Source organism: Pungitius pungitius, chromosome 2 (assembly GCF_949316345.1).
Source record: "Pungitius pungitius chromosome 2, fPunPun2.1, whole genome shotgun sequence".
Lineage (NCBI taxonomy): Eukaryota > Metazoa > Chordata > Actinopteri > Perciformes > Gasterosteidae > Pungitius > Pungitius pungitius.
The window spans coordinates 21,770,051-21,795,305 of record NC_084901.1 but is presented as its reverse complement, the minus strand read 5'-3'; the positions used below and the strand labels follow the sequence as shown (position 1 = coordinate 21,795,305).

Here is a 25,255-nt window from a genome sequence, read left to right as displayed (position 1 = left end):
TGCATAAATAGCCCCTGCTTTAACAGTCAGTATTGCTTCAGGAGAACATCACATCATACTCTGAGCATGCATGCTGCTGGGCCAATTGACCCACACCTTTCCATAGACATACTTAGCATTAAATGATCCATTTAAAGCATTTATCAAATTCGTACTTGAACACTTAAATAAGAGTAGGCTGCAAGAGTCCATTGCTGGCGCAAAATGCAAAATATCATTACCCTGAATTAGCTGCTATATTGGATTATTCAGAGCATTGATACAGCAGTAAACAGGTATTTTCTATGTAAAGATAAGGAGGAGTAATGGCATAATTTACCTGCCCAGATAATGAAGTCGCTCTCCCTCTGTATTCTCCTTGTGTTGCTCACAGAGCAGGTCTAACCTTGAGTGCTTTTAGTCCATGTTCTTGCTTGTGAGTGTCCCCTCATTAGCTTGTGCATGGTCAACACTGCGCAATCACCGTGCCCAGTGGTAACAGCTAAAAACAGTGCTGTCGCAGAAGCGTCTCAGAAGCGCCAATCGTCCGGTTCCACCATTAGCTGAACCTTGCTCTATTTTTTTGCTAGTACTATTGTGTTGAGATAGGAAGATTAACTAGCCATTCACATTCCTACGGTTTGACAGCAGTGGAAACAATATTTTGACATGCTTAAAGCATGGGAAGAACTTGTTAAATGTCGCTCATTTCGGAGCTAGTGAGTTAGTTTACGAATTCAACTTTCAGGAAATGAGCCAAAAAAATGTCATCACTCATCAAGAATAAGCATTTGATTGATTTTACTCATTAGGCTGCTGGCTAGTTAGCTAGCTAATTTGAAATTTCCGTGCCACACATATTGCAGAGATTGAACGCAAGACGTTGCATCAGTGAGAAGTATCCTTAGCAAAAGGTAAAGGTAAAATATACTAAATGTACTATGTTGAGTTGAAAAAAATCATATCTATAGAAAAATTAGCCCACAACCTTTGCAACATGTACAAACCACTCAGAGCACAGTATTAGTTTCTAACAGCACAGTAGAGCCAACAGTCTATGGTAATATTATTGGGAGTCGTTTGAGAGCTGAAATAATCCAAATCTTTTATTTAGCAATTTTGGGGAATATGTAAACCATTCAATGACATAGGTGCCATTTACTTTAAAAGAGCCCGAGACACGTTGGGGACATTGTTATTGAAACCATTTTTCCGATATAGCCTTTTGAATTTTAAAATCTGATGTCACCACTGACACACATTGATGCGTTTGGACTTCATGACCTTCAATAATACAAGTTAAGTAAAATGTTGTGAAAAAGGTAGCCCTGTAGAAAACAATGGAATTGTCATTTTATACCATCAGCAGCCGAGGACTGTGATCTCAGCGGACAATGTGAGTGGCCTGTAAAATCAATGTAATGAGAAGAAAAAAATGGTTCTTGCCATCTAGATATCTGCCTGGTAATGTTATCCACAGAAAAACAAAGCTTCTGGTTTTATGTTACATTTACCAGAGGGCAAACATTGCTAACTGTGTGAGGTACTGATTGTACTGATTGCAATGCCAAGGTTATGGAAGGTTATTGGAGTCTTACAACTTCCATTTTTTCAAAGTTACAAACTTCATCTAGTTTCTGATTTGTCTAAAATGCATGACTAATCATTAACATGTAGGCTTGATTATTGCGAAGAATTTAAATATTTATTATCGACAGATAACTACCGTCTAAACAGTTTTACTGAAAAGGCCCTTTAGCCACACTGTGAATGGGGGGGAAAAAGTGGAAAGCAATGAAAAATGCAATTAATGAAGTCCATATGGATCGCCTCGCCACTGCAGCACAATGAAATGCTGTGTAGGTCTGTGTAACCTCTTCTATGCGGGTCTGTTCCTCCATCTGCAGACATATCATTGCATTAAATGTGATCAAACATATAACTGGCTTCCTGGCCTGACCTGAAATGTAATACTGCATCTTTACAAATCACGAATCAATACGTCATGAAGTAACTCCTCATGAATTACTTCCCTAAGTGAATATACTGCAATACAACCATGGGCCAACCTTTAAAAGTTATTTTAGAGATAGTGAAAACACTGGGAATGAATGTAATGTTAGCTGACCAAAATCACAAGTGCATGCTGGGAAACGTAACAACCACCAATTTCTGTCGCTGCAGAGCAGCAACAACAAGATGGTCCAAGGACAAAGATATTTTCTGTTATAAATCAGACAGGCAACGCCTGCTTCCACTAAATCTTTTTCCTTCATGCCATCCCCTTTCTCACCTTTGACTTTAAACTCGGGAGAAGAACGCATTGATCACTTCTATCTTCTCATTAATGCTGTCAGAGTTTTTTTTTCTCTTATTAATGGATCATCTGAAAGCATTAAATTGCTTAATTGTGAATAACAAGAACAATTCAATCATTATTTATCCAGCTCTGAGAGATACAACCTTATGATCAACCCAAGCTCTGTGTTTTTCTTGAGAGAAGAACGAGGCACTTAGCAGCTTTACATTCATCTATTTAAAGAAGGCTGACATTTATGCACTCTCCATAAGAGAATGCTCTACTCGACTGTGTATCTTTTTCTCAAATCACCAAGGAAAATTACCCCGAGGGAACTGATTATCTCCTTTTCGGTTTTAAAATGTGAGGTAACTTTGATAAGCAATTAAACATTTTCTGTTGTCTCCTCTCTGCCTTTGTTTTATGCCTTTCAAGTCCGTATTTTTGGATCAAATCCGCATAAACACTGCATAACACAATGTTAGAGCAGCGGTTATTGTACCCTCAAGCATCAATCTTCTCTCAGATGTGTGAAACCCTCTGTTTGTAGACTATACATCATAATAGCAGGGTTATCATTATCAAATGATCATTATCAGCTCTCATGGAGGAGAAACAAAAAAAAAAACGACATTTGTGTTGTTCCAAAAAAAGCTTTTCTCGCGCTGTTTATTCTGTCTGTGCACTTCAAAGGATGTGCTCCAACCAAATTTCCATAACTTTTTTTATTCGTAATCTGTTCCTAATGAGCGATGTATATCCAAACCATTTCTCTATCGCAGTCCCCTTGTTAGTCTGTTGCCAAAAGTAGAAGAAATAGAGGAGCGGGCAGGTTTTTCTTATGCTGAAATGGGCCAATTAATGGTGTCCAAACCAACACAGCTGCACACATGTCTACAGGCCACAGCCTGTTTGACGCATACTATGTGCTCCTAGCTAACTGTATATGAGAAAAACCAATAATTATTCTACAATGTGTGCTGTGCCTCATTTTATTTTTACTGTGCAGAAAACTCAACTGACTGGGTGATGTAGACTAATATTTGATGCTCCAAGCAATGAATAAGAAGAGTCGTCAAAATCTGCAATACAATGCAAAAGACTTTAATAAATTTCAGAAGCGCACACATACATAAACAAAACATTTACAGTTTTCTGCACACCGGCAAATCAAATTCAATCACAAAGATCATGTAAGGTGCATATTGTACTTGACATTGAATAAAAGTGAAGTTGTCTGTCTCCCTTACAAGGACAAAAGCTCTCCCCGTGTATGACTTTTTTTTTTTTCCTTCCCCAAAAGATCAGGCAAATCTAATCATTACACAGTGCTAGGATGCTATGTATATTTCATTCTGTGGATCCTACGCAGTAGTGAATACATTTGATACCATAATTACATGAATATACCTCCTTCAACAACTGACAACTGACATACAATTGAAAGCTTCAAAATAGACACAGTCTGTGTAGCCGTGACTTATCAAGCCTGGAACCATATTAAAACGGATGTCTGTTCCCGTAATTTCATTTAACTACATGTAATCTCTCAAGTCCATCTGTACATTTTCAATTGAATACACAGGCTATGTCTATTTTAAAGACTAATTCTATGGTTGTATCTAGGTGTATTTTATGCCTTACCTATCAAAGCAGTCTTTAGCTTACCAATTAACAGGACTATTGAACAACAATGCTGCTAACCCATCAAGCCATTTATTGGTGTATACTGTAGAAATGATTCTAGGCAGGACAAACTGTACCATAATGATTCTATAGGTGAAGAAACAATGGCAACAAAATGAAAAGGGCTCAGAAGTAGTAAGTGCACCAAAGTGGATTTTCTGTCAAATGTTGACAAATTGCTGTTTTTTAAACCGATGCTTACATTTCTATTTCAGTTTGGTGTTTCAATGTTCTTTTCCTCAAAAAATGTATTTTGTCAACGTAAATAAGTGCATAAAGTCAAGTCATATATACTAAGCCCAACAACTCATTTTAAAGACTGCCCGAGGATTATTCTTATTCTCACCGGTAAAATCACTTCCAAATTGAAAGCAAAACACAAAAGGTCAGGCTTAGTGGTCTTCAAATCTGCCCTACATAAACAGCTTTTGATTATAACCCCTAGCAGTTAGTCCCTTGTGATTGTGGCTTAGCTCAAAGTATTAAACTTGTCCGACAATTCGTCCCACTGTAATAACAGCGTGGCGATCGGTCGCACGGTTGTAAATCACTACCAATGTGGGTCGTATTGTGAGGCCATGCATATTTCTGCAAGGTTAGCCACGCCGGTCAATAACAACGCATCCGGTGGCATCAAAAGTGGGACAGAAAGAGGCCAAGTTGACAGAAAAGGTACACTGTGATGTGGCGCTTAGTATTAATGCAAGGCTACAGGTTGTACACCTTGTAGCATGAATGCACTATAAGTGATTACTTCCATGAGCGAGCCCAGAGAGAGCAACGTCAAAAGACACAAGAAATCTGAAAGTAAAAAAATAAAATGGCCACCAGGCGGTTTTGAAAAACAAAGCAAAGAATTGGAATCAATAAATATAAACACCATTAGCTCTGTGACATACATAAATATAAACATAATTTACAGATCTACTCACTGTATTTAACACCTATTTTACAGAGTGGGTGCTGGACAGGGACATTTTTCCTGGCATACAGTATTGTCCTCACTGTCACAGGTAAGTAATAACATACGACTCAATAAAGCATTTCAAACTTCCAACAGATTCGCAGGAGGAGCTTTGTCAAGAGTCAGCCAGGCAACATGAAGTGTCTCTTTTTGTGAGATACCCCCTATCGGCCGTCCCCTCCAAGTTCAACTTTTCTCTCGATTTTATGTGGAGATGGGGTTTTTGAGGCAGTAGAGAAAGTAAAGTACTTGTTTCACCTCTTCAGTTCTCTCCTTCCTTCTTTCCTCCCTCTGCCCCCTCTCTCTCTCTCTTTCCTCTCTTTGTCTCGCTTTAGGTAGTGGAAGCTAGAGATTGATTTTAATCCTGTGGGAGCGAGCTGTACCTGTGCCACAGAGTGTGCCATAGTGTGGTGGTTTCAGTGCCGTCTCCTGAAATATAGAGAGACAGACAGATATAGGGAGATTGTAGTTACAATATCATCGAGCTCTGCACAGCCTAAGCTGTAGCCTTATCAGTGTGAGGCTACACCAAACACCGAATAAAAAATCTCCAAAGAGAGTGGAGAAGATAAAAAAAAAGCATTCTTCAAGGCACGACTGGCAATCAAGTCTTTATCTTGTCAGGTTTCCTTGAAGAATGCTACAAGTGTCACATGCTTGCGTGTTTTCTTGTACTTATCAGAGCATGCAGTCCAATTATCACTCCCAATTTGTCTTTTTGTCTCCCACCACACTCGTGCAGCACTCTTCATTGCCCATCAAAAAGTCATTTTGATGAATTTAGACCCACTCTTTCTTTCGGACCCTTGCCAGTGGGTCCTCTGATATGTACAGAATAAGAGATGTTGCTGTTACTAAAAACTTTAGCAACACATCTGCCAATATCTCAGCCAGGAACAATCTGACCTGATAGTGCTTACATGAACAAGGCACAGTAATGCACAGATGAAATGACTCAACAGAAATAAAGAAATGTAAAGACATGAATAAAAAACAATGATAGCAAAACAAGACAAAGCCATGATCAGTAGAGAAGATTTAATAATGGGATCCAATTTGTTTTATAAGACTAGTTAGCCTTTTAAAATCATGGCTTCTAACCCTGGCAATGCAGCCATCATGAGTCAGCACAAGCTAGTGTGAAAGGCCCATATCTTCGCCCACACGGATGCAAATAATATGTCCAGAGCTGCCCTTGTGATCCAATCCTTTTCATAACCTCAGCACTTATGCTCTAAGGTCTGCATGTGTGTGTGTGTGTGATATTACAAAAACACCAGCATCAGTTTCTCTTACATTGAGTCACAGCAGGAGTTTTGTTAAGCAGTGACCCTATGTGCCCCGTGTGCCCAGAAGTATGGGCCAAACAAAAGGATGTATTAGCCTTTTTATGCCGTGAATATTCATGGGGATGTCTGAGATCACTCAAGCACTCATTTGATCTGCCTCCTCTTAAGCAAATGCACTCAAAAGAGCTCCTGCTCACTGGAGGCAGATTGACCTCTAATATCATGGGATATGGGTTAAAAGAGAACGATGAGATGCGTAAAGAGGGAGCACAGTGGTGATGGGAGGGAGGAAGTTTTGCATTTGCAAATACATCTCTCACTGAACAATGAAGCCATATGGTAACACAAAGCTGTGGTCTCTGAGGTATTTTAACAAGCTTCACTCCCTATCAGCTACATCTGTAGAGTCCCTCAAAACATTTTAGTGACCTTCAAACATAATCATCTCCTCCTTTGTGCTCTCCACATCGTTGTTCCATGGGAAGGCTTTTTGTCTTGGCTTTATTTTCAGCTGCTTAAGGTGCCTGGGAGGCTGTGGGGCAAAGATATATCACCGTAAAGGCCCTAAAGCACCATCTGGCACAATGAACGAATAGTGAAACGCAAAGACCTCAGAGATCTTTAGTTTTGGACTTCTGGAACAACTTTAGGCTCAAAGAGAGACTTAACCGCTGAAATAATCTCTAAAAATCAAAAACAAATGATCACCTCAGATTATAGCACCAACTACAAAAGCAAAGAAGTGTTGTTCTTTAAATGTGGATTTACTCTAAAGGAGCACAAAGTCAAGCAGCAATTAAATTATAATAAGCTTTGACAAACGGGACAGCTTGTCATGTATTGTTACCTCCCTTTGAATCCTGAGAACGTGAGTCACCCACAGATGTGGCATCACTGATAATCTTAAAGGGCGGCTGCCTTTTTTCTTCTTATCCACCTCATTCGAAACCCAATTACAGTGATTTTAATCATACTGTACTACGAGTGATTAACCCTTTAGTGCATTTAATTAACCTTTACAGCCAGTGATTCTCATCAGGCAAAGTTCCATGCTATTCTTTTTTTGTCCATGACACAGGCTTTAAATAAGCACAGTTAAAACTAGTGGGAAATCTAATGTCTAAAGTGGGAGGCCTCACTTTTCAATTGCTCCAGGGAACTAAAAGATAGATGTATTCTCAGCTTAACATCACTGATGATACGGTTGGTGAGCAGAACTATTGAGGATATTTTCTTGACAGTATACAAACTCTGGGTGCATGTGGCACTAAAATATGACAATTAATCCGACCTCTCTTTGAGAAATTTTGGAGAAGAGTATACAGTACCTTAGAAATGAACAGATTCAAACAGAGCCTGGAGATTAAAATGTTTACTAATCATATATTCATTGATTTTTAAATTATTTTGACGAAAATACTCTGATCACCAACTTAAGTGGAAATCAATTTAAGTCCGTGATGCATAAAATTCATGATAGAAAATAATTCAGAATTGCAGAACGCATACTGAATATTTCTGCATATTTGAGGCCAGTCCCTACCAGTAAAAGGGGAAAATCATCCTGACAACTCGTCAGTGATGTCATATAAACACATTATGAATGTAACCGTTGGTGCTAAGGGCATGTAGCTGGCTCACGTATAAAAGTACCATGGCAGATAGTTTTTAACATGGATTTCAAATAAAAGGTGGATGAAGGGTATGACTATCATCTCTGTGTGGGTGTCTTCATAAATTACCCTAAGCACAATACTTCACAGGATCAACAGTCATTCATCAAAACTATGCCATAAAGATATTTTAATTTTCATAGATGTTGCATAGAAGAGTACTGGGAGCAAAAAGACAGACATGAACCAAAGATCTGAAGACTGTGTGCAATATGAGGCTAGACGCAAACAAAAGCAAGCACCTCATCTAACAAAATCAATTATTGATGCAATATCATGAAATTGACCCAGATTTGGATGAATGGCAGTTGAGATAATTAGGATCAAAACAGTAACAAAAACAAAATCCAATGCAACAACAACCACACCTTCAAAAAATTATAAAAAACAATTTAAAATGTTTTGAAAGTTCAACTTAACAATGATTGACATTGAAGAGAAATATGGATAGAAACGTATCCGTATACATAATTGCTATCACATGCACACCCTTAATGAAATCCATTGCGCTTGTGATAGCAGATCAAATATCAACTTGTATATACTCTGTTTTACACTGTATTAAGGAATGAATGATCTTCAGTGTCCTCTCTAACACAAACTACAATGCATCACAGCAGCCACTGCCTCTCAACAGCCTCTCCTATGTGAGGTCATTTAAACGATGTAAAGAATGTGTATCTACATATGCCGTTTATAACAATAATTGGGGGTCATTAAAATAGAGCATTTATGGGCTGAATGCAACGTCTGCGCAGCAGGCTTTTTATGAACTAGTGCTCCCTTGGTGTTTAAGTATATTGGTATCAAGGCTCTGCGTCACCTTGATCTCCGTGACCCCCTCCCCATGCCCCACGAAGTGCTCAGTCTTCCCCGCAGTGCTCTGCTCTGACTGTCAGCACTGAGGAAGGCCACCTCTCCTTAACTCTGATTTACATTTATTTCACTTGCTGGCTTTTATTTATCGGGGCACTTCGCATTGGGCACATATGTCTTACAGAATCATAAGCCCTTTGCTGTACCTTGGCATTCAAATAAAGATTCTCTCTCACAAAAACCTCCCCGGCAAAAACTAAGATAGCATCTAATAGTTTAAGGACAAAATCAACAAGTTGGACTATTTATCACATTGGTTTAGAATGTCCAGATCCCTTTTTCTTTTTGTACTATGATCATCAGAGTTTTTCCACTACTATTTTTATGTGGTTTTATGACATGTTTAAGCATGTGCATTAAGTATATTAGCACACAGCATCATTCGCCCCTGACCTCAAATACATCAGTAGAAAGTTCAACCATTGCTGCCTAAGGTACACTACCTCCAACCACTCAGACTGACGTTAAAATAGCTTGCCATCATAATTGCACTGGTGCCATTACTCAAGCTTTTGAATATGAAATTAACCTGCATATTTTTATAAATGATTATGCAATTATGAGTGCTTGTGAAGGAGGGTGAAAACATGAATTAATAAGGGTAAAGTGACAGGTTTCCTGCATTAATTGTGACAAATTGGGTTCTATTATTTTCATTTTTAAGTGCAAATGACATTCATGTAGACATGGTCATGGTCCGTATGGGAAAAATCCTGGGCTCCATGCTGCCACCCCCCCCCTTTCACATCACCTACCGTTGGACAGCAAGGGGAGTGTGAGTGGGGACTAGTGTGGGTGGATTTAAAAAGGAAGTCATGAATTACCTGTCGGGTGGTGATTTGCCCCGCAGTCTTGAATCCCCCCTGACAGCTGCACTCTGAGACACTGTATGGGTCGGAGCTAGTCGATGAGCACTTGGAGAGTGAGTCGCAGCCCACCACGAACGTGTTGTCCAAGGGGAGTTCCTGGATCACATGGTGTTTCTTTGGGGCCACTGGAGTCTCGGGTTTGATTTGAAATGTGGGCTGAGGGGACGCGGACTTGTAATGCTTGGCTAAATCTGGGCTGTCAGGTTTGAAGGTGGTGGGCGTTGTGGCCCAGTTGTACTTCCCCATGGTTTGCTCCTCTAACTCCACAGGGAGATCAAGTGTTCCATTAACATGCTCATGGGTGGGGTCGTCAGGCTTCGATTCATCTATGGTCACAAAGTTCAAGAGGAGGCTCTTGGGGGATCGCTTCTTTCTCTTCTTCTTTTTCTTGATCTGACGGTTGTCTTGGTTGGGTGACACCCACTCGCCACTCTGCTTGCCCTTCTGTACAACTTTGTGTCTTGGTGTCTGTCGGCAGCGCACCAAGGCAGTTACAAATATCACCAAGATGACAGTCATGGTCCCGGCTATGATTGCTATGACAACAATCACATATCCATTGGCTTGGGGGGTTACCTCACTGTCCCCTATGTTACGATCCAAAGGTGTCTCCATACTTTTTCGCAGCTGCTCTTGGATGAAGGTTGCATTTGACACAGTGTCATTGACAAACAAGTGGATAAGGGCGATGGCATGTAATGACTCAGGCTGACCCAGATCTTTGACTTTGACTATCAGCCTATGCAGCCCTTGATCAGCCGTCACAATTTTCTCCTGCAGTGTTATGTTACCCGTCGTCTTGTCGATGGCAAAGAGACCTCGAGGGGAGACCCTAGATGTGATGATGATGCTGCTGATAATGCTGTACTGCAGCTCAGCATTCATACCTGTGTCATTGTCAATGGCAAACACTCTGGTGACCACAGCCCCAGGGTTGGTAGTGGTTCGCACTAGGTCATATGAGTAATTGGAGGATGGGATGACGAACACTGGGCGATTGTCGTTGACATCGACGACATTGATTGTGACCTTGGCGTAGGATGAGCTTGGAGGTTGCCCTGCATCAACGGCCTTAACCATAAATGTGTAGGAGCTTTGCTGCTCCCTATCAAAGGTGATGTTGGGTTTGATCACACCGGTTTGGGGGTCGATGATAAAATTATCTTTCCCGTTTAAAACAGACAGGGTTATAATTGCATTATCTCCCGCATCTGCGTCCGTCACTGTGATTAAGCCCACAGTCCCATAGAGAGGCAGGTTCTCGGGTACATAAAAGTTGTACTCAGGGTGTGTGAAAGCTGGGCTGTTGTCATTAAGGTCCTGGACGATTAGCCTGACAGTGACATTGCTCTGAAGGGACGTGGAGCCATTGTCCCTTGCTATGATAGCGAATGAGTACCTCTCCTGCTTCTCTCTGTCCAGTCGTTTGCCAACAGAGAGAATTCCTGACCGTCTGTCTATGTTAAACCCGTCAGGTGCATCAGGGCCAAGAGTATAAATAATCTCCGCATTATGTCCGCTGTCTGCGTCAGTGGCGCTGATTTTTATTAACTGGGTAGAGGGGTCATTGTTCTCCGGTATGGAAAGTTGGATTTCCGGCTGGGGGAAGATGGGTGAATTGTCGTTCTCATCCTTGATTTTAATTAAAACCATAGCTGAAGTGTTCAAAGGAGGAGTCCCCCTATCCGAGGCCACTATCTTAATTGCATATTCTCGAGTCGTCTCATAATCTAACTGGGCAGCTGTTTCTAGTAAAAATTGGTCGTTAAAGACAGGCTTCAATCGAAAAGGAACATCATGGTCAGTGTAGCAAGCTACTTTACCATACAGGTCTGCATCCTTGTCAGTTACAGTGATGAGAGCTATTTTGGTGTTGAGAGGAGCATTCTCCGACAGCAGAACCGTCCCATTAACCAGGTTGATAATGTAGCGAGTGTCTATGGAGGGAACATTGTCATTAACGTCTGTTACATTAACAATCACTGTGGCTCTGGAGGGGGTGGAGCTGCCATCACTGGCAAGGACAATGAGTTTGTGAACAGGAGTTACCTCCCTGTCCAGTGGCTGCTTCACAGTGATCAGTCCAGTAGTGCTGTCAATGACAAAGTGACGTTTGGTGGACGCAGAGACCTGGTTGCTGAAGGCAAAGTGGATCAGTGCGTTGGAACCCAGATCTGCGTCCGAGGCGTGAAGCTGAGCAACAGATGTCCCCATCGGGGCATTCTCTGGCACCGTGACCTCCTGCTCACTGTCCTTGAAGACGGGGCGGTTGTCATTGACATCGGAGATGGTTACTTGGAGGATGGCAGTGCTGGACTTGGGAGGGTTGCCACCATCCTCAACCTTTATCTTCATCACAAAGGTGTCCTTCTGCTCGCGATCCAGGTTCTGCTGAACAATAAGCTGTGGCCACTTGTCCCCTTCAGGAGTCTCTATGATGTCTAAGCCAAACTCGCTGACACTCTGCAAAGGCAAGAAAACATTTTCTGATTAGTAACAACTATTACTTACAAAATTCTACCAACATTTTGACGATCCCTATAGTAATGTGTAATATATTCAGAGTAATTCTTACTCCTACCTTTGTTTGTGGAATTTATATTTATAAATTGTCTTAGAAAGCCCAATAGCTGTCGCGGTATTTTCTTATGTTACACAGCTTTGTTGGTAACCCTTTTTGCCATCAGGCTTTTAGGCTCTAATGAAAGTCAACAGAAAATGAATATAAGCAAAGGACATTTTTGAACAATGCAGCTGGATTTTGGCTTTGCACTGCTCATCTCAGTAGGGCCCCTGTTAATCAAAAGCCTTTTCAAACATGCTAATCATTGGATTGTTTGACTAATTTCCCACCTACACTATACAAACATAGTCATTTTTACAAATGTGACCAATCACTGTAGAAAATTAGGTCTCTCCACCCCTCCTTTTAACATTTGCTCGAAGGGACTGATTTACCTCTTTAGCCTCCTTTTCTGTTTTTTCTGCATCCACTAAAAAAAGATTTCACGCTACCTTCCTATCTTGTATCAAGTTAAAATAGAGCGGGCAGCCTTTAACTTCTAAATGGGAGAGAGAACGCTAGAAATGGAGACACAACACTGAGCTCCCATTTTAAATAGACCGCAAGAATAGATAACCACAGATTAAGAGAAGAGAGTAAAACAGCCTGAATATCAGAAAGGCTTTTTGCTCAAGAAGGGCTAAATCTAGGCAAAAGTAAAGCCGAAGGAAATTGAAAACAAATGCATAAGTAATCCCCATGAGAAACACGGAGGAACTGGCACCGGCTGTTAAGAGTAATTGCCTTCCTCCCAAAAAACTAGCACTGATATTTACCATTCTAGCTGGAGGACGGTATGGATCCATTCATTTTTTACATTCCATTCCATTCATTACAGAGAGGAGAGAGGAAGGAAAGGGAGGACGAAAGAGGGAAGGAGAGAGAGAGAGGGAGACAAGTGACAGAAAAGGAGAGAAAGGGAGAGAGAGAACGGGGAGGAAATAAGAAGATCAAGCCCATGAATGGGCTGCATGCACATTATGAAACAAAGAAGCTCTTTGAAGCTCTTTCAGTCAGAAGTAGTTTCATGGTGAAACAAGAAAAAGCATCCTCTTTAAAGAGATAAGCTTCATGCTGCACATAATGTTGGAAGAGATTACTCTGTCTAGGCACAGCTATCAAATGAGATTAAGATATATACATTTGCCTCGTTCAAGAAAGTAACATTTTAACCAAATTGTGAGTCTTCAGTAGGTTTTAAAATCTAGAACCCCACTGGTGCCAGCATAAGTGTTGTTGCCGACCAAAGAACACGCACAGCTGCAGCATGTAAATGATTATGTACTTGGAAAAACTGCTGGCCAAGGGGACTGTTGTCAACATGTCAGTGATTGACAGAACTACTTAAGCCAGCAACCACAGCAGCAATGATCTCTCAGACCCTATTTTGTGATCATTCCGGCAAGCAAGAGTAATTTTGGGATAAGCAGTATATGCAAAAATGTGTGCTGATGTCGAGAAACTCTTTCATGGATGAACTGCGCTACATGTTCATATTCTTTGCAGAACTATTTGTGCCGTCACCAAATAGTCCAAGACATTCTGGGGGCTCTATTGCTAAGGACTACTCCATCCACAGAGCTCCTCAATCCCCAGTTGTTTGAATAGTGCACACATTTGACACTGAATCTGACTATCTGATGCACTGATATTTGGCAAAGCCTGACTTGATATTAGGATGTTGAGTTAAAATGTGTCAAAGGGAATCCTGCACAATGATTTATGAGCCAGCATTTCCTCTATGCTTTTGTCTTGGTTTCACAAAATTTTACAACTGACAAGGCAGCACTCAGTGCATTTCAATAAGTTGAAGGGAGCTATCTTTTAGGGCGTGCATCCTCCTGAATGCAGAATTAGCCTGGTGGATTGTGATCTAGGGCAGGCTAAGAAAAGGCCAAATACTTGCATGAATCACTCACTGGAAAGCCTAAGGCAGAGAGAGAAAGATGTAACTCTTTAAACAGATAAGTATGCCCATTATACACCTTTCTCTTCCTCCACACATGTACTTTACAGGTGCATGTCTTCTTGAACTCCACATTACCGGTTTTGGGGGCGATCAGAATGGTGAACGTATGGTGCACTATCGTAAGACAGATAGCTAATATAAATGAAAAAGGGATACTGACAGAAGTGGCTGATGAAGAGGGAAGGATGACACCAAACACTGTTTTGGAGACAGCGACTGATCAGAGGATGCATCGTTCAGTCAAGTTGATGACCTTATTAAAACTAAGAGGAGACTGAGATTGTGCTGTGAATATATCAGGAGGACTCTAGTCACGGTGATGCCCATGGATAGGGCTAACTGGGGGAGGCTATTCATCACATGCTATAGCACCTCTTTATAATGCTGATGGAGACTCACACCCTCTCAGTCTCTTGCTCTCATTCCTTCCCTCCATCCCTCATCCACTTTTGCCCGTGGCCATGATCTCATGCATATAATTAAGACAAAAAACTGGGAATTGTTTGACTCTTTTCGTTAACCCTTAGAAGAGGATAATGTGTCAAAATAGGATGCTAATGAAAACTGGAAAAGCTTGACAGTGAGCTCTCTTCCCCTAAACCCTATTCACTGCCTGTAGGGAGCATGCAATGCATTAATCACATTTTTCTTGCTATTTGGGAAGGGAGCTTGAATACATTTTGCATCCTCAAATGCAAAGTTAGCATCAGTTTAGGAATGAAATTATTCAAGCTAAGACTTGGAGTACCGGCAAAAAGACCACTTCATTTACTGAGAAATCTGAGGTGTATTTCAGAAAGAAATGTTGTAAGGAAAAATCTAGGTAGGTGGCAAAAGGTTAAAGCTAAAAGCCCTCCAGATTGCCCAACCAAAATGCACACAGGCACTTCATCATACACTTCATCAGCATAACATGGCTCAACATGTAATTACTTGAACGTGACGCCCGACCACCTGTCTAAAGATGCCGACATAGGTTCAACTTTGATTATTGTAGTGTGTTTTTCTTCTAATTTATAATCTACAGGAAAAAGGAGAGGCCAATGTTTGTGAACAGTTTCATGCAAAGCCAAAAGCAGAATCTCCTTTTGTCCTCGTTTCCATGTTGGCCCCTGAGCTATCCTGTGAATACTTAAAGTGATCTAATCTGGTTTCATGGGAGATCCTTCCTTCATCCATGGATGTGATTGTTAACTCTGACCTTGACCATTTCTTGGGACGCCTTCTCTGCAGCTCTGGTGACGTAGCACACCACCACACAGTACAAGGGTGGTGGACCCTTGAGTTTGGCCCACCGCGCTGCACAATGGTAGCAATTTCAGCACTGTGCCTTGCACAACGCAAGGAAACTGGGAAAACTTCATTCCGAGGGAGCTTCTGAGACAAATCTCCCAGGACCATACAAAGATAGTCCAAGGGTGGCTTAGCGGCCAAAGCTATTCTAGGAAATGCTGGCACATTCCTTCCTCACTAAACCCTGGGCTTTCTGCTGCACTTCTGAAGTAACAGATAACAAAGGTTGAACATGTTTCTGGTTAAGGCTTTTCCCTGTGTTTTTTTTATGGAACCTGAAACACAAGGAAATGAATCTTGAGTACAATGGGAGTATAATGAGAAGAACTAAATCAGGGACACGGTGCCAAGGATGCTCTAAGAAAAATGTCCCGCATAAGATAATGCAACCACGGTCTGGGCGGGGGTTTTAGAAAGCTTTATATTGTGAAAAGGGCAAAGAAAACGATTGCAGATGATCGTCATAATGAGCGGAGCATTTGGTTGGTGATTTTCCAGGCATGAACAATTCACGACATTGCGCTGGAGAGGCCTTGGCAGAGGACCTAAAAGTGTGAATTGGTATTCAAGGCAGACGCGGAGAGGAACAGTCCTGTTGATTCCAACACTGTGCTAACTTCATCTGAGAATCTAAGATGGACATGCCATTTCTGTTTTACACTGTGCCCTCAGAATCCACTAACCTTTTGTTATTTATCATGTTTAGGTTTTCCTCCAGAGTGCTTGCATCTCCTCCCTTTAATTACACTTCATTTGAAAGAGCTCATGTCATCTCCGATATCCATCTATCCACAGAGCATAGAGTGTTTAGACCACAATGAAGAGTGCAAGATACACTTCTGGGTTTAAGGCTGATTCCATTAGGCGACATGGAAATTTGCATTGTAGTTTAAAAAAGCATTAAATGGATGATGAAGAAAGGATTTTTCTAGTTCTTCATCATCTATTTACATAATACGGTATTATCCTTCTGACATATCTACTTAGCTCAGCACATGTAACCTGTTGGAAAACCTGGAAATTGAACACGCACTATATGCTTTGTGTGCACTTTCTTGTTCTCAGATATTACCGAACATGGTGAAAACTCAGCATTACATTACATTATTTACATTACATTACACTTTCCCTTTGTCTTCCATCATTCTTAAATAAATAATATGGAAGTATTAAGGTACAAAACGATTGTAAGCCTTATAATATACAGTTTTCTACTTCATGAAATACAGTAATATCAATTTTCTTAATGATGTTAGAAATCGAGCTTTGGGTACTTTTGTTATTCATTTTTTACCATCCTCTAGCAGTCCTAGTGCTAAATAAACTAAATCAACCTTGATAAAGGAGCCTTCAGAAATTATATTTATATGAACCCAAAACAGTGTGATTTAGAAAAACGTTTTCTTTTTCATAGATGCTGTTTGTAACCCACCCCCAGCGTGATATGTGAAGATGATTAAGGTCACCCTGAAAGATATTAAATACCTATTCATTTTCCTTTCTATGTGTGAGAGATAAAATGGGTGTGAGCCTCACCTTGACCAGTTCATAATGTTGGATCCCATTGATTCCCACATCAGGGTCAAGCGCTGAGGGCACTGGGTATCGAGTGTTGATGGCGGTGTTCTCCGGGATGGAGATGTTTATTACAGTTGACTGGAAAAGGGGAGCGTTGTCGTTTACATCCTCGATCAGGAAGCGGATCTTTACCAAGCGGAAGATCTCATCCGGCAGAACGGCCACCTCGATCTCATAGTAGCAGCGTTTCTCAGCGAAGACCCCTGAGCACAGCTTCTCCCGGTCGATTCTGTGATTGGTGGTAAAGATCTCCCCCGTGTTGGCCTCCACCCTCACCAAAGGCACGTCACCTGTCTTGTACACAGGCTTGAACTGCAGCGGCGAGGATAACCTGATGTTGGGGTCAAGGTTGAGGTCCAGGTCCTTGCGCAGGTTCCCGATGCGGACGTTCTCCGGCTGCTCCTCCTTCACCGTGTAGTCCCTCTCCTGGGCCTGACATAGCAAGGCCACACAGGCCAGCAAGACCACCAGCACATGGGCCTGACTTGCTAAGTCCATACTCAAGAGTGGATGGGAGCTTTGCTTCTCCAGCAGCGAATCTGCCACAATAGAGGTGAGAAGCAGAGAGAGAGAAAAAAAAAGAAGGGAGAAAGAGAGAACACACAATGTCAGTGCACAAATAGGACATGGCATTCAGGTTCTCAGGTAATTAGTAGTATTTCCCCTCATGGAGAGTTTTTCGACTTGACTTGTTCATCCTAAATGGTTACGACTGCACATCCTTTGTACGTCTTTCAGAGCAAATTAACGACGGTTTTACACAATTAACCTTTCATGGCATCCTTTCAGCAAGCGGACACGTAAAGGTTAGTAGTTCACATATTCCATCAAACCATTTCAATGCTGTGGTTAAACATTACATATTTTTATTGAGAAGTATCAAAGCCTTGGAGTCCTGATTTGTGGTGAAATTCTTTGCTTCGAAAGCTTGCTACGAGCATGAAAAAATGGAATGAAGAGAAAACCTTATACTCATATCTGAGTCAATGTCAGTCAATATGCGACAGTAATGTCTTCATAAACAGCACCCCACATCCGGACTTGAGCTTATTTGGAGGCATGCCCCCAAAACACACACCCACACTTGCAATAGTAGCGCTTGATAGCAGCTATTAATGTGAAACCTCAATTGCTCTGAACGAAAGAAATTGAGCTCTCCAATATTTTATGAACACCCGTGTGAAAACATACACAGACTGATAAGAGCTCTGTCTAGAGTATCTGCCGTGGAAGGAAACAACATTGTGTTATTTACCCTGTGTGCCGGCATCCATTAAATTAGTGAAATTGAGTCATAACTTGATTACATCCTTATAAATGTTTTTTTCCAACATCAAATTGTAGCACTTAAAATGTTGATTCTTTACAAACCTCTTCAGACTGTACCTTGACTAAAAACACAGACAAATTGTAGCTCTTATCTCTAACAAATTGTAAATAGGCTTGTTTGATGAAATTGCACTTTCTTGTTTCTTGTTCTTCTGAGTCTGTCTCGCTATGGTTGAAATGCGCTTATTGTAAGTCGCTTTGGATAAAAGCTCAATGACATGTAACAGCCTTCAGTGTGCTGAATGATGCCTACCAATGAAATTGTTTACCATCACTGAACAGTATGTATTAATACATCTAATCATCCTTGGTTGCCACTTTATTTCATGCCGTTATTCTACAGAATCTGAACCTGTTTTATATTTCCAAATGTCCGCCAAAGGGCAAGAACCCCATTTGTCAAAACCCAAGTAGGTCATTGGAAGATGATGAAGTAGTCATGCTCTGCAATGCCTTCCTGCCAGTATATGCAACTATGAAATATTGACAACCTTTCACCAGTTAGTTGCATATTTAGTACATTTTTACGGGACAGACTTCATATAATTTCCTAACTAACATATGGATTTTTTCATTGATTTAATCAATTCTTGGGTAACTTTAATAAAAGAAAAAATATCACAGCTCTCCATTTATTATTGGCCACACAGGCTTTAATAGGCTTTTGGCATTACAGTGGTGGTAATAGAGTGTAATTATCAAAGTATACTCTTGTTCAGTGATTTTTTTCCCGTAGAATTACATTACTGGCCCTTAGATTGTATAACTGTGCAATGGCCAATCACCGTGAAGCCACCAAGACACAGCCATGTTTACTTCTCCTAATAATTCTGGCTCCCCATGTGCAATATATTTTACGTCTAATATAATTTCATTGCTCATATCCCAGTGTGTATTTAGGTCCACCAACCTCCTTGAGTGTTTATCAACTGCATGATATTTCTTCAAGATATTGGTTTATATTCATGAGGCAGCTGCCTCAAAATCAAACGTCCATTTTCTTTAAAGTATGGAAAAAAAAAGTATGACAGCCATCATAGAAACGATGCTGAAAACGCATACATACCCACATTAACAGGGGACCACCACTAGCTCTTTGGGAATCATAATATTTTATACTCTGTGAAACTCCCATCCATTTACTTGACTCAAACAATAGCCTGTGGAAAAGGTATGACTACCTAAACTACCCTACAGGGGTCTTCTAAATTGCCACGGCAACAGCGTTCTTAGCCATTGAAGCTTCAGTCCTACCCACAAAGGGGAATTGATTAAAAATACGAATTTAATTAAGCTGGTTTTGAATCAGCAACAATTGCGAGGCATTCATGCAGCCTGTAAAGACACATTTCTTTTCACACATTTCATAAAGCAGTCACATGAGACTCATTAAAGAACAGTAGAACATGAAAAAACATGGCCCTGACATTGATCAGTCTGAGGGTTATTAATTTTACACCCATAGCACAAGCAGTGTTGTACTGTCATGTCAAAATGTTGATGGGATATATCCCATTAGTAACTGTGACACCCTTTACTTTGAAGTGTGCATCTTTCTAAGAGTGAGCAGCAATTGCTTTACTCTGATGATCGCCGGGCAGTCCAAGGCTGAGCTCGCACAACGCATAATGAAGTTTAAATTACATCCTTAAATGGGATGTGATTCAGTAAAGTGAAAAAAAGAAAGGATCAAAGAATGATCCAGATTTCCTTTCCCTTATAAGCGACAATAATGTTTCAAAGGATGAAGACTTTTAGTCTGTTTTGGAGTAGATGCAGGAGTACAAGTGTAGTAGCGAAAAGAACATGTTATAGGACATATACAGTACATATACCCTACATGTGATGTTATGAATATAGGAGAAGCATTTATAAAGCTATTTCTCTCGTTTTGATATTTTACTCACAAGAGGCACGTGTTGCCATTGAAATCCATTGTTGCCAAACCTGTTTGCCAAATACTCCTATTTTATTGAGGCAGTTTTATTTTCCTGGTGCCCGTGATTTCTCCAACATTTGCATGGCGTTTCACTTGTCACAGCTCCTAATATGCTTGTCCACGAGGGATGGGCCGGGTGAGAGAAAGAATTGTGCTGGACGGGAGGCAAAAAGTAAAAAGGTAGGGAGAGAGAAATCCTGGGTGTCAGTCAGAGTGTCTCCTTTGCTTACATTTCACTGGTCTCCTGAAATGCTATTTTGAGCCCCAGACAGCAGGTTGAATCCAGTAGGCAAACTTAAAACTCCCTCTTGGGAGACGCGCGGTGAAGAGGAGCGGTCCAGCCCAGGATCACTTTACACAACAGCCTGACGGACAAGCCCTCCTGCCGAAGGTAGCAGTGAGAGGGGAGACGTACATTGTCAGCCCCTACCTCCACCCCTGAAGATACCCTCAACTGGAAACTTTCCGTGTATTTAGTTGGAGGCTGGGAACCAAGCCAAGACATTTGGTGTGATTTAACTGTCAAAGGGAGGTTTTCACCAATGTTGTATCCATCAATGCTGCCTTTGGATTTTCAAAAGAGGGCGTTGGTAGGAGTATTACTTTTGATTGTCGTGGGCTTTTTCTCTTTTAACAGCTTTAAGGATCTCTGACAGCCTGACAGACCAGGTTTCTGTCAAGATCAGTCAGTTATTCTTCAGTCCACACGGCTAGAACAATTCTCTTTACATGGTGGAGGAATAGAAGTTGTTTTCTCTTGGGACACGTCAGCGATGACTATATTACCTCAGTGGTACTTTAAAGTGAGAAAGTGCAATGAAATGATGCTCGACTTAAACGACCACAATGACAATGTTAACACGAACGTTAATACCAACAAAAGATTTATATCAGAGTTCAAATATCGCTGGGATTGCACATCAGAGGAAAAAGCTGATGAGTAGAAATGTTGACGCATTATTCGTCACGCAATATTTGCATACAGCCTGCCAATCCTGTCATGATGCATAACTCAGTGGCTTTTCATTTTTCAGTCATTTTTTTTGTATAGACCTGGGTTATGAATAGTTGTACTTATTGCACTTGTTGTAAGTCCCTTTGGATAAAAGCGTCAGCTAAAAGACATGTAATGTAATGTAATACTTGGGTAATGAAATGGTCACCAGGTAACATTTCTGACACTTCTGCATTAGCAAGAAGATGATGAACCAATTTACGACGCTGTAATGATAGACCTCAAGAGGGCAGTCCATACATGCAATTGTAATCCTAATGTTAAATATAAGTTGGTTATTCTTGGTGTACATCATTTTTAATGTTTACTTAGCTTAAAAATCCATTATCTTTAATGAAAATGGGACAACATTTTAAATTATGGAAAGTTAAATTATCTGGGAAACTATGCAATTAATTAAAACAAAGCACAACAAAAACTTATGATTAACCTATTATGGAAATTGCTCAAAGAGAAATTACTTTTTTAATACTCCAGGAATACAATTTTCATATATATTGATGTCGCCATATTTCAGGGGGAAATTGTGCTCAAGACCTAGTCATGAATTTTAAAATATAGGATTAATTTCAATATATATTAAATAAAGAAGACAGTTCAACTACTAAATGATATCAGATGAGAGGATCCAGAACCGAAGATGGTTTTAAATGATAGGCAAACTCAAGTTTTTACATAAAGCATCTCTGGGAAGCATCTCTGAGACAAAAAGTCAGTTTCTCTATGAACTCTATACAACGCATGCAGTTTGCCGCCAAGAGATTGACCCCCAAAGGCATTACATCATTTTGTTGAATTTATCACAAGCTTCAGAAGAATAACTTGAGATTTGTTTTTTACAGGTATATACCAGAATACTTTAGATCAAGATGCATTGCTTTGTACCTACTTGAAATACAGACATGCGTGTGCAGATGGTTTTATTACAAATTTCAAACAAATACTTAGCCTTACTTCCATTTACCCACTGGCTCTTTTTCAATTTAAACGCCTCAGCCTTAAAGCCAAAATATACTGCTCACCTTGGGATAGTTCACATTAACATTTGATTTAATTCTCCAGCAAACCTAGAGCTCAGTGGTTCCTTGTGGGACTCTTTAAAAAAAAACAGGCCCAGTAATAATCTATTGCATACTGAGCAGGTGTGACCCAACTCAGCCACTTCATCGTGACGCCAACGGGGATTTACGTCGTGACAATTTCAACTGTTTCTACTGCAATACATATATACTGTATATTTACGAATGGTAATTCTAGAGCGTGCGCGTGAAAAAGACTGAGCCCCCGAGGTGACGGTCTGTGACAGCTGCACCGCTTGACCACGAGCGCCCTGTTACCGCGCACCCACGCACCGCGCGTTACGGCCAAGCTGCCGAGAAACACGCACCGACAAGTCCCTGCAGTTGGATGCACTTGGAAAGTGGGGCTGTTTAGCGATCGGCGTCGGTCACTCATAATGCAAAACAAATCGTCTCCCTTAAGCACCGTGTCCGTGGACGCTTTTGGTTCGAACCATGCGCCGCGACGCGGTCTATCTGTGGAGCAGCTCTAGGAAGAAAAAAAAACGCGAGAACATCTAAACGACCCACCGTCGTGGACTAGCACTGCGTTTACGGTCGGCTCATGTTGCTCATAGTGATTATAAATATAATGCAGGTCCTCGTCGGTGTTGAGACGTCAATTTGGTTTTATAGGGACCACACAGATTTGGCTGTTGGGCGCACTCCAGCTTCTCGCAATGCGCCCAGGATTCGGACCCGCAGAGACTACCGAAGTGAAAGAGAATATAAGCGTTTCTCGATCTCCACAGTTAAGTCGAGATTGAGAGCAAACCTTACCTTTTTCAGCTCGAATATGATGAAAGATCAACCGTGAGTACCGTCGCGTGGAGACATCACCGATTTACAAAAAGACAAGTGCCACGAATTTATCTGAAGTGGGAGAGGATCCTCATCAGAAGTGGCAGCAAAACGCAAGGCAAGTAGAAGAAAAGAATTGTTATCCACTAAAAAAACTTATCCATGTGCTAAAAAAAACGGCGGTCCTCGTGTGCACGAAAAAGAAAACCTTCACAGCGATCAACTTTGATTGAAATGGTCGCTGTAATTCCTCTTCCTCGGATGTCTTGGACTCAGAATTCCACGGCCGACGATACGCATCGATCCTGGCTTGTTCTACATTAACTTTGTAACCCTAGCCTGCGTTGCCTTGAATTTTTTTTTCTTCTTTTTCTAGCAGACTAAAAAACGCCGGCACCCAACTTGCGCGTGTGCGTTAAACGCGTCTTGACCAGCGCGTAAAACTTCCATCCAAGAGCGCAAAAAAAGGAGTTCTGATGGAAAAACTGAAAGCGTAAACCTAATTTATTTTACAACCACTTGTTTTGACTGATTCGAGGTTATGCACGCTCCCAAAATACTCTTGAAGGAGGGATGCAGAGAGCGCATCGCCCCCCAATGGAGTTGGATCAAAGTGTGCTTCAGCGCAGCATCATTTACAGGAGCCGGGATAGGCGGTTCACCGTATCTGTCTGCTAAGCTGTAGATGTCTCAGTAGTATTGTATGAACTCAGTTTCTCAATTCTGCCCACCTCTCTCCCTCTCGCTCTCCCTCCGACTGACATCATGGGGGAAGGAGGAGCCAGCTGCAGATTTAAGAGCCTTGGTCCTCTTAAAGCCGCACTGCGATGGAGAGCGTCTTGCGTTGAGGTGGATCGCGCGCCGTGTGTGGAGCGCAGATGCCTTCTGCTGTTCGCAGTAGCCACAGTGCTCCAGAAATCCGCCAGAAAGCAAGAGGGGGGCACTGTTCACTTTTATACCGAGCTCTGTTTCTCCTTTTCGTTTCCAATTAGTTCCACTGTATCATTGGCACCTCGGCATAATGATGAGGTTGAGTTTCTTTTCAGACATTCCCAAGAGTGTCAACAGTCTGTGGCAAAGCTCTTATCGGGGATCAGAAGATAAATTAGCCCGATAATGGCTTTGCTGACAATTACCATAGTTCCCTTGTATAAAATGGTGTCAAATAATCTAATTCCTGTGGTCGAGGATCTGAGTGCAGTTCTTCTCACGAACCTTGAGCACTTCTAATGCAAGGGATGAAGAAATGGCAACAACAAAACATGGAGGCAAATGTAATTGTTTACAAATTAAAAATGTAACACAACGGCTGCATTAAAAATGAAATCGAAAAGAGCACAATGCCACACACGATTACAAACCATCATGCTTTCACTTTTCTCTCTAATTGAATGGGTGTGAAAGTAAATTCTAACAGGTGCTTGTATGGAGGTCATTAAGAGCTGTTGTCAATCCAAGGTCAAATCATCACCCCGCCATTACACAACGGACTGCCCTTTGCCATCACCTCGCACAACAAATGGCTGCAGCTTTGCATTTTAAAATGTTTAGCCCCTGGCAAGGTTTCATTACCAGCATTCTTTACCTGTGCACCGTTTCTATCATCATTTCATGCCACAACACACATCCCTGAAGACAAGGGGGCTGGGGTAGAGCCAGACGACTGTTCTCATGTTTAGGCCAAAGAATATTTTACTCTGAAAGCAACTGCCGGGAAATTGCATCGCCATCTTTATTCATCCAGTGAGAAAACATGGCAGAACACAAACAATATGTGTTTGTTAATTTTACTGTTAAGACTCTGAGGATGCTTCTCAGAACAGCCAAAAAGTAGAAATATCTGTCAGAATACTCAACATTCCTCATGCATGATGCATATGGCTATTTGGATTTTTTTTTAAATAATAACTTTTAGAGGAAACTTTTGGCATTTCTAATGAGTTGAAAATAATCAGGCAGCATTTGCAAATCTTTTAGGATCCATCATTGAGCTGTTACATTCAACAAAACTAAAATATATTGTTAAGCGTAAAACGTGTGACAGTGGTTCAGATTACTGTTTTACCCTTGATTGA

General features: G+C 41.1%; 1 protein-coding gene across 3 annotated transcripts in view; it reads right to left on the bottom strand.

Moving 5' to 3' along the window:
- pcdh11 (protocadherin 11) overlaps nucleotides 1–24,069 on the bottom strand; it is a 118,458-nt gene extending 94,389 nt beyond the window's left edge. The window contains exons 1-4 of one of the 3 annotated variants that reach the window (XM_037460125.2): nucleotides 23,160–24,064; nucleotides 16,997–17,577; nucleotides 9,591–12,098; nucleotides 3,367–5,357 (exon numbers count right to left, since the gene is read on the bottom strand). In XM_037460125.2, coding sequence (XP_037316022.2) covers nucleotides 5,274–5,357; nucleotides 9,591–12,098; nucleotides 16,997–17,536 — 3,132 coding nt within the window. In that variant the 5' untranslated portion in view covers nucleotides 17,537–17,577; nucleotides 23,160–24,064 and the 3' untranslated portion in view covers nucleotides 3,367–5,273. Of the gene's footprint in view, nucleotides 1–3,366; nucleotides 5,358–9,590; nucleotides 12,099–16,996; nucleotides 17,578–23,159 lie in introns of those variants that run through there. The other 2 variants (XM_037460124.2, XM_037460122.2) reach the window with 2 other exon arrangements.
- Nucleotides 24,070–25,255: the final 1,186 nt, after the last annotated feature.